The sequence below is a fragment of the Periplaneta americana genome, chromosome 13 (assembly GCF_040183065.1).
Source record: "Periplaneta americana isolate PAMFEO1 chromosome 13, P.americana_PAMFEO1_priV1, whole genome shotgun sequence".
Taxonomy (NCBI): Eukaryota; Metazoa; Arthropoda; class Insecta; order Blattodea; family Blattidae; genus Periplaneta; species Periplaneta americana.
Genome location: NC_091129.1, coordinates 148,058,046 through 148,075,763, shown reverse-complemented (window position 1 = coordinate 148,075,763; position 17,718 = coordinate 148,058,046). Strand labels below are relative to the sequence as shown.

The window sequence follows — 17,718 nt, the reverse complement described above, 5'->3', positions numbered from 1 at the left end:
TATCACTTTATGGATCTTCTGTGGTAATCTGTTGAACATAGAAATGACAACAGAATTATACCAGTTTTTGGATTTGGCCAATCTTAAATGAGGGTCAACAAGGTAATAATTTATTATGTCTAGTGGGATAACTACGAGTAACAGACACGGTATTAATACTACTAAGGTTCTTCTTGATAGGGCCTATATACCGGTATATTAACATTGACTATACAGTCAAAATAACTTCCCTTATAAACAGAGTTTACAGTGGGCGTCATATGGTGGTTTGGTTAATATTCTAACAGCTCTTTTTTTATAACATTAAGACTTTGGAAATTCCTGTGCTATTACCCCAAATTGTTTTGCCATATGTCGTAACAGAATTTAAAAAAAGACAAAATAAGCACTTTTAAGATCATTTTTATATATGGTACCGAGATCTTAAAATTTTTATATACCAGAGATCTTAAATTATGACTGTGGAAATTGCTTGTGTATCTATTTGTAGTTGTCATTTTATTACTTATTGATGCACGCGCGCGCGTGCGCACACACACACACACACACACACACACACACACACACACACACACACACACACACACACACACACACACACACACACACACACACACACACACACACACACATACACACACACACACACTTAGTATTAATTTCTACTATGGTAAGAAAATTTCCGAAGATTGGAGAGAATGAGGAAGTAGAGAAGAGAAGGATGAGGTGGAGGACGAAGAAGAATAAGAAGAAGGGAAGATGAGAATAAGAAAACAACATAAAATCTATGGCATTACGGCCTGTACCACAGTCTAGTATATACAGTCAAGAAGCTTGAGTTGTGAGGGTGCTAGGAACAATTGACTGTGCCGGTACTATTTCGCATTGTCTGTAATGAGGCAATATTAGCGATCCTAGTGGTCAGCAACTATCTATGGATGCATATTTACTACGTATTGAGCTTCGTGACTGTATATACTAGACTGTGGCCTGTACGTTGAACCCCTGACATAGGCCTATTAAGACACAAAAATTACTGTAATTAAGGGAGAGGGGAAAAAGGATAGAAACAGTACATTTCATAGTGGCACTCAGTTTTTTTTGGGGTAGGAATGATTGGCACTAATAATTTAAAAGGACATGAGGTGTAAAAATGTTTACAAAAAGATATCTTACATATGAAAATAATGATTTATTTTAATTACTCATTGCACATGTTGTATAATATCAATGATCATAAGTCACATTTCCACTGCAAGTAGGCAGTCTGCATATATAATAATCGTATAATACATTAAAAGTATCTACAACATATAAGTCATCTTTCGTCCTTTTTAATAGACCTGTACAACATATCTGTACTTACTAATTTTAATTGACTTGGTGTCTGTAATTGTAAAATGTAAATGAGATAGAAATATCTGATAAAATTTATTATTATTATTTATTTTTTATTTTTATTTTTTTGTTCATTTAACAATACAACGAAATATAAAATACTGAAATGTGATACCTTGTTCTTCTCAGCAATTGCAGTTACGATAGAGAAATACAGGTAATTAAATTTGTCGGTACAAGTAACTTACATAAGAAAGATTAACACAAAGGATAAAAAAAAAAGTGTTCCGCCGGCAGTGTTTTCATAATGATAAAATGTATTAATATCTAAAGAGAGGTAAAAAAATAAGGTTTCAGAACTCATCTAAAATAGTAAACCATTAAGATGATGATTTACAATTAGCAAGCAATCAATATAATATGATTCTAATAGAAGATTGGGAAAACCAAAGAAACTCTTGCGGAAACAATTTTAAACCTTTGAAGACGGACTGGAGTATAGGGTCCAAACCTTGATGTTCGCAACAATGATGTTGATCAGAAGATGGCATATAAGAAGCTGATGTATATTTAATTAGAAATGATCTATTTTATTGAATGTGCATACCAAGGTAAACGTGAGACCATATTGATCCAAATGAATAATGGTAAAGCCTGGTATGTTGTCTACAGTGTACTGCGTAAAGATTAATTTTTGATCCTACAGAATATATCTGCTATGATAACAATGATTATTAGATGAGAAAAATTCTCTCTGGCACCAGGGATCGAACCCAGGTCCTTGGTTCTATGTACCAAGTACAGTATTCTAACCACTGAGCTACGCCGAAGTTCAATCCACAGCACCGGATCGAATCCCTCTCCTCTAGTGTTTTTCTCTTTGTGGCCTGACTCCAAGTTCGACATAGATGTTGACATATTAAGTCAACTGCCATTATAGTGTGTACCTACCGGTACAACAACGTACTACTAAATTACAATAACATACACCGTACAGCTATGTACATACAGTAGAACCCCGATTATCCATCACTCTATTAACTGATTGACGGATTATCCGACTGTCTATTTCTCGCTCTTTTTTTTTTCTTCTTCAGAAATAATATAAGAATGTTTTGAACATTATATTAGTAGGCCCTACATACTTTTCCTAGAGAGTGTTATTATTTCGGAATATAAAGACTCGTGTTAATTAACTAAGTTACCTTGTTCACTAGTTTCGGCCAGAGACCATCATCAGATTCCACCTTCTGATTCCGTTTCCGTTATTTTATATTCCGAAGTGATGTAGTGTTAAAAGTTGTGTAATCAAGATGAGTGTTATTAGGTTATTACAAGCATTTATCGTTACACAGTATTGTCTACTGTTCGAATTACCGTTCTATATAACTTGTATATAAAAATTCTTCGACGAGTGTTAAGAGAAAGCGTATTGTGCCACGTATCGAAAAAGTGTAAATTATAATTGAATGGTTTGGGAAAGGAAAACTGTGACTCATCTCGAACCAGAATACGAGATTGGAATTACAACTGCATGATTTAATCAAAAACAATGATAAAGCGTAAAAAAGTATGTAGACTAAATCTACAAATGAGACCTCTATTATTCCTATTATTCCTGAGACATTCATTACATGGAATTTCCTTGGCCCTTAAAAACCCGTCGTTGATAACCAGACTTAAATTAGTGAACTTCTGATCCACTATCCAGCGAGTTAAATACAAGACCATGGAGGAAGTTACAAAATCTTCCATTACGCATTATCAGATTTTTTCGATCAACTGTTCAGTCCATCCCCTTCATTACCACGGATAATAGAGGTTCTACTGTAATGACAATGTAGATTACACATCGCTGGGACCTTATAGCAGACTAGAAGGTCTAAAAAATATTAAAGAACTGCAGAATATAGGTCCCTTATAATATGTAGTTTGATTATACCACTTGATCACTTGGTAGTATGGCTTTTTTCGTCATCCTTCTTATTATGCCTATTTCTAAATATAACTCCTCATCCTGTTTCCTTATGGCTGTCTAATTCGATGTTGTAAAAATAATATAGCACAAGGGTAATAAAAAGTGAAGATATTTCTATATTAATAATTTTATTTGTATGTAATATTTCGAATTTCTTGTGTATGCTATTTATGTACAGTAGGTACTTAGATATTTTAATTTTGCTATTATCTTGTTATCTTTATTGATGTATTATTTCTAGAGCCCATCTGCTACGAGTATTCATTCTATTGTCTTTATGATTCCCGTTCTCATATTTCCTACTTTATATTCTGCTCCGTTTGTTAAATATCTCTGTAGTTTCACAAAGCATTTTTCTCAACAAGCATTTACTGTCTCAATCGAGACAATGGCCAGTGGCTCACAAATATGTCTGCAAAATAGGGAATATGTGGGACGAGAAATAGTTGGTCAGCAAATTTTGCATAGAGCTTTCTCGGGTACGATACAGAATTTCTTTACGTGCTAAAATTTTACAATATTCCAGTGGGAAGTCAAACTACTGTATTGATTTTTATTTTTCCCTAAGAATAATTATATATCTCGATGTGAACTCACAAGCTTCAGGTCCAATGGGAAACACGATATCATTAAACTGAATGCTATGAAATTCTGTAAAAAGAAAGAGTACTGATCTAATATTACGTCTTTATTTGCTCTCTGTGTATCTTTAATTGAATATTATCAATATGTTAGTATTTTTAACTAACAGGAAACTTTACCTTCTGACTTCTCTTCGTATTAACTTCCTATACTGGAATTTTATCACAACTAATCTCCTTGGAATGAATTTGAATTTGTATATCAATGATGTGGTAGCACTTCAATCCCTCGGAAGTTATAATTGGTATTTGATTCACCATAGTGTCTTCAGAGCTAAATTCTTCGTTTTCTTTTTCATGGCAACGTAACACCATAATAACTTAAAAGATTGGACTTTATATATATGAGGTCTGCATTGCAATAAAAACAACCAATTGCAGGTCATGACAGTATGCGCAGTTGGTTGCTGCATATACTGACTCCACATGAAAGCGAAACACCCAACAGAAGGATCATGATCGACCAACTGTCTCGGTCTTTTTAAGTAGTATGTCTTAAGCTGAAAATTGTCTTCGATCGATGTGTTTACAGTATGCGCTATGAACACGTTAAACTACCTGATGCCCTATCACCGGATTAGTGAACCTAGCATGTATATACAGGCTATCAGGTTCGATAAAAAATTCTAGTAAAATATTTAAATAAAATACATTAATAAATCAATAAAATAAAATACAATTTTAACAAACTATGTTGTCTGTAAGAATATAAAGTTTAAGCAACACTAAAAAAAAAAAAAAAAAAAAAAAAAAGATTATGTTAGTCTTTATTCTCTAGTTGAACGAAACTGTTATAATATAATATTTTGTAACAGTGTTGTATTCGTAATGGCACAGGACAAAAGTAAATACAGCGAAGAAACCAAGGAGGAAAGTCTAGTTAAGAATGAACAAAAATAATTAATGAATTTAAATACTATTATAGTCACAATCATGTCATGGTACAGTATGAAAGAAAAATTTCATAACCTCGAGCGGGATTCGAACCTGCGACTTCCTGTGATGATTGTGACTATAATAGTATTTAAATTCATTAATACGTCACCAACATCGTAAGATGAAGATTAAAAATTATTAATTATTTTAAAACCAAATGGCGATTTTTTTCATTAATTCTTTTATTTTGAAATAACTTCAGCACGAATTTTGTTTGCTCTAGCCTCGATATTTCATGATATGGTCGTTGAATGTGGAATAATAGAATCTGCATCCATCTTACCATAAGTAAGCTTAGTTCCAAAATCAATCATTGTCTGTGATTAAGTATCTCTTAATATACACTATTGTAAAAATTTTAAGCAAAGTGAACATGTAATGTGGTTTATTTTTATGAAATAATGTGACTGAAATAGATTACACCTGCTTTTGAAGAAATTTGGAACACATCATAAAATCTCTGTTCTTTTTATGCAGTCACATAATACCTACTAAAGTACCGGTATCTTAAACATTTTCATTACTGATATAATGAGTTTGACAAGATGGATGTTGAATAACATTATTGATAATACAGAGCATTATTTAATTTAAAGAATTGTGTTATTTAAAGATTATGTTTCCTTATTTAAATGTTCAAATACTTCCTGTTTTTCGTACTGTCTGAAATAAAAACGAAACGGTAACCTCCTTAGGTAGGCTGTTTTGAGTATCAGGCATTAAAAGGTGATGTAATTGTAGTGCAACAACCTCGAGCGCTAGTGACCAACCGAGTAAATGCTTCAACCAATCGGATATAAATTCTCGACTCCATACATTCGAGTAAATCATTACCCAGCTCCCTTCTTTAAGCTGGTAAGTTTTGGTTGGTCGTTTTCATGACAATGCCAAGATCTAATATTTAATTATATATAAATATATATTTGTAGGTCAATAATTCAAATAGAACACAGGTAACAAATGTGATTCCAAACATAAAAATGTATTTGTTCATATTTAAATATATTTTAAAGGAAATTAATAAGCACTGCGATTAATCAACATGGGAAACCGAACCTAAGTAGAATTTAAATTCCTAGCGAGAAAATGGATAGGAAATAATATTCTGTATTTTTTTCTGCAAGCATAATAATATCTTTAATTTTTCAGGGTGGAGAATTCTTTCATCCACACCTATGTAAACGTTAATGCAGAATAATATATTTATTAAATCGAAATTGTGACATAATAGTGTAATTTCAATATCGTTCCAAATTACAAATTATAATCTGTAATATCTGTATCTTGATTAAAAATGCAGATAAACTTAAGATGCATCAATTGAAAAATAAAGTATTTATGTTATCTGCTGTTAAGATTTGTGATCTATAAATAAGATCTTTGCTCTTTTCAGACTCTATTCTTTTACATATGACTACACAATGCACCGAGGGACAAGGCAACCACACTTAAAAATAGTTTTATGCTACTGTATATCAAAGAGTAATTTATATTACATAATTATACAGACACAAATATGGTTTATAATACAATACAGGTACGTACACTTGTGCAGAAGTTAGAGTCTCGTACTAGAAAATACTGCAATCTGCATTGCTACCAAAAGTGAAATAGTTGTACATTTTCGAGTGCTGCTGCCCTTGTAGTCTGATATATAACCTGTCTTGTTCATCATCCAGTAGAAACCTTTCATTCGTCGCTGCCGCAACAGTTCTGTTCCTACCATTGTCCTTATTTTTGCATTGTAGTCATTCAACCATTGCCTCTGTTGAAAATAGATCACGATTAGAACATATTCTTAAGTACCCGTAGTGTACACTAAAATTAATGGGATAGATAACACTATATTTAATTAATTAATTATTTTCTGCTTTATTTCCTGGTCTGTTGTGTCCTGCAGACATATGTAGTTTCAGTGAAACTATGACCCATATGGACGTCTGTTCACAGACTGGGGGAAGGATTTTGTGGACGAGAAGAAACTGGCTGACAATTTTGTCTGGAACCCTCTAAATCATTGATAGAGTACTTTTAGATGCTGTGAATCTCAGAATGGGACACTAGAAAGAAATTATGCTAAGGAATTTTATTGCCCCTTTAAAAACCAGAAGATGACATATACAGAAATCAAGAGATGATGACTTTTGTTTGTGATTTCACACAAATCGCAGCATTTCAATCAATGTTAATAATGAAAAGTCGTCTCACAATCTCACGAAGTAACACATGGCTTCCTAATTCCTATAAGTAGGACAAGAAGCTAAAACTAGGCCTATGTGTGGAAACTGAAATGTACTATGAAGTGTGGTAAACGATCATAAAACAAAATAAATAGATAGATATGGATGGATGGATGGATGGATGGATGGCTAGATATATAGATAGATAGATAGATAGATAGATAGATAGATAGATAGATAGATAGATAGATAGATAGATAGATAGATAGATAGATAGATAGATAGATAGATAGATAGATAGATAGATAGATAGATAGACAGACAGACAGACAGACAGACAGACAGACAGACAGAGACAGACAGACAGATGGATGGATGGATGGATGGATGGATGGATAGATAGATAGATAGAGATGGATGGATAGATAGATATAAATGGATAGAGAGATATAGATGGATAGATAGATATAGATGGATAGATAGATATAGATGGATGGATATATAGATATAGATGGATGGATAGATAGATATAGATGGATGGATAGATAGATAGATAGATAGATAGATAGATAGATAGATAGATAGATAGATAGATAGATAGATAGATAGATAGATAGATAGATAGATAGATAGATAGATAGATAGATAGATAGATAGATAGATAGATAGATAAATAAACCATATCAGCCCTATTTGTGACTGAAAGTACAACATTTTTAAGATATGGAGAAAATATAATGAACTTTAAAAATATGTTTAATGCATCAGACACGTACCATGGTTTGGATGTTTAATGGTCGGGTTTACTTCAGTTCACGGTAAGGAAAAGTTCATTTTAGGAGAAATAGGGAGGGAGTGTGCCTTATGATATACATTACCCAGGTAAGGCTGAATTATTTTTTTGTTAAAAAATACGATTTTTTGTATGAATTATTTAATTGTAATTGATATAACACAGCAAAGCTGTTTTTAAGTTTTTCACCTTGATAGTATCAGAGATTTTCAGTGTCCTACATATAGGACGTCAGTCATATCAGGGTACAAAAACATTATACAACATAAATCGTTTTAGCACTAAAATATATGAATTGTTTAGTTTAACAATACATCAAATTAATACGAAATTATATGTCACACACAATGAGATTATTGTAATTTTCAAGAACGTTTATGGTGTATGATATGTGAGAAAACATTTCACACGTACCTACACCAACATCACACTTCATACATCTTGTTGTTGTCTTTGTGTGTATAAGACGTCAGTTGCATCTGGATTATATACACTATAAGGTGTTCCCTACAAAATCATGGCCCACCCCAAGCAAAAACTGAAATGACGCCCCTGTTATGAAAGCTAAAAAAAAGACAGTACATATCTTCACAGAGTAAAGTATAACATTAGAAGGAAAAACTATTAAGTTTCATGAAATAAACTCACATGTTGAGGACTCAGCATCTTGACGTCAATGAGCTTAGGCTCATATGGCACATAAGTTGTCGGTCGAAAGCTGTAATATTGGCCACTGAAATGGTGCTGAAAAAAGAAAAAGGGAAATACCACAATGTATTACTGTTATCTAGATATGTCTCGTATTTCAAAATAAATTTTAGGATATTTGTTTGCAGCACCAGAAGAAATTTTATATAATTGTTTTACATTTTAAATATATTATGAGCATTAATTTTTTTAAGGATATCTTATATTTCTGTTCATTATATGTTTAATATTTTGGACTGTTACCTTAGTCTGCTTCCTCACAACTTCTAACACATTCTCAAGTCTAATACCAAAATGTCCTTCATGATAGTAACCAGGTTCTGAAAGCAAGAATTAAAAAAATTTAATGACATAAATATGTGCAGAAAAAAATACATCTCACTGATACCGATACATTAGTTTAAATGGATCTTCTTATGAATCTCTAATGTGAATATAGTGACTAAATTAAAATTTTTCTTTCATTTCTTAAGCTTGCACAGGCTTGGTAGAGAGGCAGAGAAGGCCTGATGGCCTTATCTCTACCAGGTTAAATAAATAAATACTACTAATACTACTAATACTGCTACATACTGTACTACGGCTTTTTTTTTTTTCTTTCGAAAAACTATTTCATTTTATCGTATATAGGTCTAAGACAATATTTTATCCTCTCTCCCTAATACATATTTTCTGCATTACTCCCCGTATATTCTTCACTTTACTCTTTCACTATCCATTTTCAGTTGATTCCTTCTACTATGTTTTCGGTCTCACTGATCTTGACCTAGTTTCCTACCCATCAAATGACTTAGTATCCATTGAAACTCACCATCAGAAAAGAAGTATCCCTCTTGGAAAGTTAAGTTCCCGAATGTGTAGCTAATGATTATAGGAGCTGTGAACAAACAAAGTTTTAATTTTGAAGCAAGTAAAAATTACTCATCAATACCTATTACTCTTAAGGTGTGTCATATGAAAATACAAATAGACATAAATAATTGATTAAATGGCGATCTTACTCGTTTTAGTTGTGCAAGCATGTGCGACTTACAGCTGTTTCGGTGTTTCTTCACACCATCCTCAGAGCCTACACAATTAACACGAGTAAGATCGCCATTTAATCAATTATTTATATACAAGTGTTAAAATACTGTACGAAAGATTCAACATGGATTATCAAGACAAATAGACAGCTGAATAAAGCGTACTATTGCAAATACTGTAAAATGACTTTTATTTACATGTTAATTACATTTTAATGAGATACCGATTTAACATTCTGTACCATGTTGCATGTAATAAATTATACCGCTTACACGTATGAAATATTTTGATAAAGACTGTCATGGATGGCATTGAAAAAAAGAAAGAAACTTCTCAGCCAGATTCATCTTACAGAGTTATTTTCTTCAAATATGAACAAGTTTTTCCATTTATTCATTGCGGAAAGGAATTAAAAACTTTCCAATAACCAGTATAAGCTATTTTTTGTCATTACTTTCTGTACTTAAGGAATTGTAATATATGTATCAGGGTAGATCGAAAAATAACGCAAACAATAAAATTATTTTACAGAATACTCTTTTGGTTAGGATGTTCAAAAGTGGCAGATAGTTAGTTTGAATCTTGCGCTACAGACAGCAATGGTTCGATCAGATGTCATCCTGACGGAACGAGCTGTACTGAGTAAAAATGGCGTATTTTCTACCATTGCTTACTTGTGAAGGGCAGCGAGGTGTAGTCAGATTTTTGCGAAAAACGAAAAATTCTAGTGAAATTCACAGGGAAATATTGGAGGTGTATGGCGCTTGATTGTCTGGACCATAGCAACATCTCCAGGTGGTGTAGGTTCTTCGATGAAGTCCGCCGATGAAGCACGTTCCAGCCGACCAGTGACCGCTGCAACACCTCCCAATGTCAGAAGCATCATTAAGGCAGCCATCATCCACCTTACAGTCCAGGCCTCGCACCGTCTGACTTTCACCTCTTTGGATCAATTTAGAAATTCCTAGGAGGACAATGCTTCGGTTCAGATTAAGAAGTGAAATCAGTCGTGCACAGATGGCTATACGCCCAAAAAACCGAGTTTTATGAACGAGGTGTACTGAATATGGTGTCACAATGGGAGAAATGTGTCGAGAGACTTGGTTCCATTGTCGAAGAATAGGTAAAACCTGCAGCTTTCTTGTGCATTATTTCGTTTTGCTTACCTATGAAATACGTTGCCACAAAAAATTGTTGTGCGTTACTTTTGGATCCACCCTCGTATTTTATGTGTGATGATCTAAAAATAAGGGCGTGAAATAAATAAAAATACATTTATATATTATATCAAATTTGATCTCGCATTTACACTCTCTTAACAAAAATAAAAAAGTCACACCTTAAGAACACTTACATTCATGTACACTGAGGAAGGCTCCGACCCCATGACCTGTCCCATGCAGATAATTAAGTCCAGCCTCCCACAATGGACCACGCGCCAACACATCGACACTGCTCATAGGTGTATCATATGGAAAAACAAGTGATGCCAGCTGGATAGAACCGATCAGTACACGAGTATATGTCTCGCGTTCGAAGTCTGTTGGTGTTCCAAGGTGAATTGTGCGTGTTACATCTGTCGTGCCATCTAAAATAACAATAGAGAACAAAGATCGCAGAGATTGTTTATTAATTTCTTACATACAGTATACAGTATAAAACAAGCCCAGATTTACAAAGTGTGGAACATTGTAATCAGAACTGCCAGATTCACTCATCAAGAATCCAGAACAGGTGATGATACTGTATGTACCTACCTTAACGTGACTACACATCTAAATAAACTCAATATGCAGTATAACTGACTTTACTAGTTTTATGTACTTCAACTAATTATATAGAACCTAAAATTTTAATTTCTTTTTTACATTTTTGATAGATTATGGAAATTCCTTTCAATTATTGATGAAATCTGGAAAAATAATGCCATATTACAGCCTAATCTGTACAAAAAAAAAAATGCATGATATGGTGTTTAAATCCTTTCAATAATAAATCAACTTCCAAAAGAGAATAAAGATACTGCATAATGCCTATTACATATCATAGTGTTGTTGTTTCCTAATGCCAGGCATTTGACAATAAAGTCATTTGACCTCTTGCACTCCAATATTTTTCAAAGATATTGTCATGGTTAGCCACTGACGCACAGATTTTGAGATGTTCTGAATCCATTTCTTGATGGACAGAAGACTGATATATTCCAATTCTATGCAGATGCTTGGCATTTAACCACTCCAATATCGTAGTGTTATCATTTTTATTTCAATACAATCCGATAGAAGGCGCCAGGTGGCATTGGCGACGACGATGTTGAACATAGGTTGGACAGTATCTTGAGGAAATGAATAAGAAATTTTAAAAATAATTTTATAGAAATGAGCAAAAAATTGTATTTTTCCAATTCTTTTGACATTCAAGGACAAATACAACTCAATCCAGGACAAAGAACACACCATTAAAATCCAGAATAATCCTGGCAACTCTGATTCGTGTAAATTCATTTTTTTTTTTTAAGTGTAAGCCTTATTTGTTTCACAGATGATTTCTGACTTGTATGAAATTAACCGAGAAATAAAATGTTATTTCATGTGAACATAAACCAGTATGTTACATAGCTTGAATTACGTACAAAAATGTATATTTCTTAATTTTGCTATTATTAGATTCGAATTTAAGAATAGTCATAATTTTGTCACTCACGAAATCTGTCCATTAAATAGAGTTGGATATTTTATAAATTGGTTTTTTAAAGAAAATACTAAATAAAGGTAAAGTTATCTCCATTATAGGCTATGGAGGCCACAAGATAGTGGAAGGTTAAGGTCTCACCTTTGCAAACAATCGGTATTAATAGTAGTAGGGATGTCAGTTCCTACGTGCTTGCCGCCTTTACCCCAAGGAAATGTCCCTGATACTCATCTCTAGACATTATATAGCTATACAGAAAAACAAATTTCGTTGAATCACTTGTTAGAATGTCAGGACTTTTTTTTGCAAATCTTACTGACTATTACCACTACAGGGGAATTTTCGCTTCTCTGCTTTGAAAAGAGTGAAAATATTTGGTTAAAAAGCAGCTGTTGGCATCACTTAACTTCATTGAATCACTAATAGACCACTTTATGTGCAGAAAAAAATAGAAAAAATGACTTCATTTTTTACAAAAAAAAAAAAAACATAACTTAAATTAAAGTACACCTGTCTGATGTAAAAAGTTCATGTTATATAATAATAAGTTATGCCATTATTCTAATAACCTATTCAACTAACCACTAAGAACTCATTTTATGTGCGCATTTTAATATACCGGTATAAACTTTCCCAAATTTTAATACCACAAATTGTGGTTGATGTAAAAATAGTAACTCAAACATAATGCAAGTGTGGAATTAAAATACAGTAATGAAGCAAATAAGTAAAACGTTGTTAATACCTAAATAATGACCACCTGAGTCCATCAGCAGGGTGCTGCTACCGTCAATAGTAAGCACATTACTGCTCTCCATCGGCAAATAGTGAGGTGCTGCCCCATTTGCTCCAAAAGCTGCTACTGTAGGAAAACTAGGGCCTCTGGAAAGATTTTGTTCTCTGCGGAATTGATCTAGCTCGTTTGACACATTTAGCTCATTCCATTGATTGCCTAATGACACCTGAAACAGACCAATGAGCTACGATTCTGATCGAATATAAGTGTATAATTTGTGCCTATAGTGATTCCTGTTGTGTGGACCAAAAATGCATTAGTAATCAACAGCACTGCATTTAATTAAACTGTAAATTTCTAGGGACAGTAGAAGGTTCAAACTAGAACTGAACAAATGAATGTGAACTTCGTGACTGAATACAGAGTGTTCCTAAGCACACCAGTCGCAGGTAGTAATGTTTCGTCAGCTTAATAATGGTAGTGCAGAGTGCTCGTCCCAAAGAAGCTAAGCAGTGAAGAGTGGAGTGGAACCAGTCTGCATAGGTCATCTTGTACGGACTTGTCTCTACACTGGCATTTTACTACTCGCCACTCACCAACATATTTCATCAGGTAGAGGCTGAAGTGGGACTGGTCTGCATAGGAACTCTCTGTACATCCATATAGGTAATAAATTACATACCAGTAACCATCGTGTAGACAGATGTTTATTGAAAATAACACTAACTTAACATAAAATGTTGAATGTAATATTATAAATACCTTCAAATTATAATGAGTTGAAACAAGACCAGGTGTGTAGGCTGAGGTGGGATAGAGTGGCATGGAATAAATGGGGTGTGGTGGTATAGAATGAGACAGGATGGAGAGGTGAGGTAGAATGGGAAGATTTATTACCCCTTTAATACCTATATTTTCAATCTAACATGTATGCACACTCATTCTGCTAATTTTAGAGCAAAATATAATATTTTCATCTCTTTATTAAGATATTGGCACACTATTTAATTTGTAAGTGGAGTAGGTTTGTGGGTAATAATGAATAAGAATACAGATCAATTTAATATGAAAACAGAATACTTAAGGGTCGTATAGGTACTTAATAGTTCTAGTGTAGTCTCATTTACTTCAACAACTTAAAAATATTGTGAAGAACAGAATTTCTGCATTAAATTGAAAGATGTACAAGAATGTGAACATTTATTCTAAATATGTTAATATTCAGTGGTGTATGCTGAACCTGGAGTATGGGTGTTCTGTTAAAAATACATAATTGATCTATAGTCGCACGAGTTTAGTAGAAATTTCAAATTCATTAACTACTCATGCTACGTGAGTAAATAAACCATCTGCTGTTCTATCAGCACTAACATCTACAAAGCCCAAGAATCTTTCATAGACACAGCGGAGATAGTTGAGATTTGTTCTCAATATCAGAAGTTTCATCGAGTATTATAGCTACAAATGAAACTGAGTTAATTTCATTTCTTATTTGTTCTTTTTCTACATCAGTAATAGCATTTTGAATCAATGGAGAAGTTTCTGGAAACACTGTGGAAGAATTTAGATGGTTTTCTAAAAGTAAACCATATTTTTTTAACACATTCAAAAATTCTAAAAAATTTCTTTTGTTCAAAGAACTATCTGATTCGTCATGTCCCATAGAGGGAGCTGTCTCTGACAAGAACAGTAGTGTGCACAATATAGCCAGACCTATCTTTCCCTTCCTCCCCATACTTCACATTACAGCGCAACCCTACGTTTAGTTTGTGTTCTAAATGTTTGTATTAAGATGCAAGCAACTCCAAAACTTGATTCACAGTATGACATTTGGATTTTAACGAATAACTTTCAAATAAATGGTAATCTACCCTTATTCATATAACATTTTATGCTCAAAATGGCTATACAACTGATTCCTAAAGCACGAGTCATTAGTAATGAATCATTCTGTATATATGATACCCAGTGCTGTAGTTGGGCTAGAATGGACTGGAATGTAGTTTCAGTAAAAAACAATAGTAGGGTTCCACAGTTCCTGTATACCGGTAAATAATACAGAAAAGTACTAATGAAGCAATTTGGGGGCTTCTGAAATAGCAGAGTTCCAGTAAATATTTTTTTCAACTGCACCACTGATGATACAGATATATTCTACACTACATATGCGTCCAGCATTAACTCTATGCAGAACTGACATGAATATATTAATGGATCTATTCTCACTTCAACATTCTTTCTGTTACATTTGTTAGGTGCAGAGAATATGGATATGAATTCATTTCACCTTCAGACTCTCAATAATACAACAATGTTTTTACAACGAAGGACAGAGAGAGAAAGAGAGAGAGAGAAATAGGCTTAATAGGCTAGGTGCCAGTATATCATCTGTAGAAATAAAAAATTCACACATTGTATACTACTACTACTACTACTACTACTGGAGAATAATAGACAAGACACACTAACCGATTCTTCAAGGTAAGCAAGGAAGTCACAGACAGCTACAGCATCTCGGATGTGCGCCCGTCTCATACCCTCAATTTCAACTCGATTCTTCCGTGCCTTCATGAAGATAATTGGAGATGGCATAGCCAACTGCTTCTCTGGAGGAATCTACAAATAAAATCTGCACCATGGGTTAATACTGCTGAAAGTTGTGGACAAGATCTCATAATAATCAAACACTGTTTTTCATTAAGAGGTGAAACTTTACAGGAGAAATAAGAGTTATCAGTACTTATTTTTAAAAAGTAAAAATGGTTTTCCATTAATTAAAAAAAATATATAGCCCTACAGAAGCCACTGGTGACAAGGTTTTAAATTGGGTATACTGTAGTGTCACTCATTTTAAACAATTTTGGTCAGCAAGTTTCTTGATTTCATCTTTTGTTACATATGTGGCGAAGTTTGTCACAAATTTCTTTTCAATATTTCCATTTTTCTTCTTCATACATTATTGATAGCCAAAGTTTCGAAATATTATGGAAATACCGATATTGATGTTACAGTACTATTATTTTGTAAAAAGAAAAGAAAACTGCTAATAGTGACCATCACTGAAGGAAAAATAACGTAATTGGTTAAGGATTTCAACTACTTACGATAAAAGTATGAGAAATATGGAGATAAAATTAAGCAGATTTAATATTTCACATGGTACAAGAATACTACCAATTTTCATAAAGTAAGTGAAAACAGATACTAGTGCAAAATTAAATTTAGTATCGTAATGGATACGAAACCATAAATTGAATGCACATAGACACAGAATTACAGTGTATAAAATGAGATTTTTAAGATAAATTGCAGGGAGCATATTGCAATATAAAAGAAGAATTGACGATACTACACGAAAAGAATTAAATATGACCACAGCAAAAACATAAATTAAATAACTGACAAGAAATTACACACAAAGGCACATATAAAAATGCCAAAAATCGGGGGGGAAAAAAATTACTTTAAAGCACGCAGAAATGAAAAAAAAAAAAAAAACTATTTGGTGGTATGAACTGTTTCATAAACGAAACAGGCTAGAGGGTCTAACCTTGAAGCTGCCGCTGCTAATGATGACGGTGATTGAAGATGTAATGATGATGTTGGCTGAGATGATAAGTGTTGTGTTAAGTTATGCTTTATCATATTAGCTACCATACAGTTCTTGAGGTGGAATGAAAAAAGGACCGGGATGGTTTCCCTCTTTTAATTCATAGACTTTTCTTAAATTCGTATGATGCCAACATAGCAAAAGGTCGTCAGTAAGTGGTTGTGATATTAGACGATCCAATTATATTTCATTTGAGTGGTATGAAATAAAGAAAATATTTTGAAATCAACATATCTCCAGTACAAAAAACATTCTGGTGCTAATAAGTAACAGAATGATTTTAAGCTATTTCAAAAGGAACCAGGATGCCATCCTGCCACATCCTGCCTCACCTCAAGCCCTGGCTACCAACTAATATGAGAATGTGAACTCTGAATAAAAATAAGAACGTGTCACTACTACTTGCTCACTCAGTTTCATGTTCCATACCAGTGTAGTAAGTCAACAGTATACTTAATTTTCGCGTTGTATAGGCCTAAGGTGTAAGAAACTTTAATTGACATCATTCACCTATAATTTCTTATTTATTTTGTCTTACCGCTGAGTAAACTGCTCGGCTCCCTCCTGGTGAATAAACACATTGAGAAGGTAACAGAACCTTCTTCCACTTCTGCTGGTTGGTTTTCAAATCACCAATCAAGGCATCATAACGGTGAACTCTGTGAACATACCGGTATATATTTTTTGTAATCGTCAATTTAGAATAAGAAAAGTGAAGTGCAAACACGTAGGTAAACTTAAAAAAAAACATAGACCCAAAATATTTTGTTATTAGCTAAGTAGGCCTACCTATATGAACTGAGAACATGTACCTACTTAGAAAGTGAGTACCGGTACCAGTAGGTTAAAGGTTCCTAGAATATGGTATGAATAAATATTTTATGAACGATGTTTTCTTAAAGATTATACGATAATAATAATAAAAATAATAATAATAATAATAATAATAATAATAATAATAATAATAATAATAATAATAATAATAATAATAATAATAATGCCTTTGATTGTTAAATATGATATAAAAGAATGGCATAGAGAATAAATCAACCAATATCAAAGGCTTGCGATATATTAAAAA

The 17,718-nt window shown here is 33.1% G+C and overlaps 1 protein-coding gene across 3 annotated transcripts in view; it reads right to left on the bottom strand.

Moving 5' to 3' along the window:
- Positions 1-1,168: 1,168 nt before the first annotated feature.
- LOC138712546 (xaa-Pro aminopeptidase 1-like) overlaps positions 1,169-17,718 on the bottom strand; it is a 126,855-nt gene continuing 110,305 nt past the window's right edge. For all 3 annotated transcript variants that reach the window (XM_069844462.1, XM_069844461.1, XM_069844463.1), the window contains exons 6-13: positions 17,176-17,296; positions 15,497-15,643; positions 13,037-13,253; positions 10,955-11,188; positions 9,386-9,451; positions 8,818-8,894; positions 8,515-8,610; positions 1,169-6,658 (exon numbers count right to left, since the gene is read on the bottom strand). In XM_069844462.1, the coding sequence (XP_069700563.1) occupies positions 6,452-6,658; positions 8,515-8,610; positions 8,818-8,894; positions 9,386-9,451; positions 10,955-11,188; positions 13,037-13,253; positions 15,497-15,643; positions 17,176-17,296 (1,165 nt within the window). In that variant the 3' untranslated portion in view covers positions 1,169-6,451. The remainder of the gene's footprint in view (positions 6,659-8,514; positions 8,611-8,817; positions 8,895-9,385; positions 9,452-10,954; positions 11,189-13,036; positions 13,254-15,496; positions 15,644-17,175; positions 17,297-17,718) is intronic.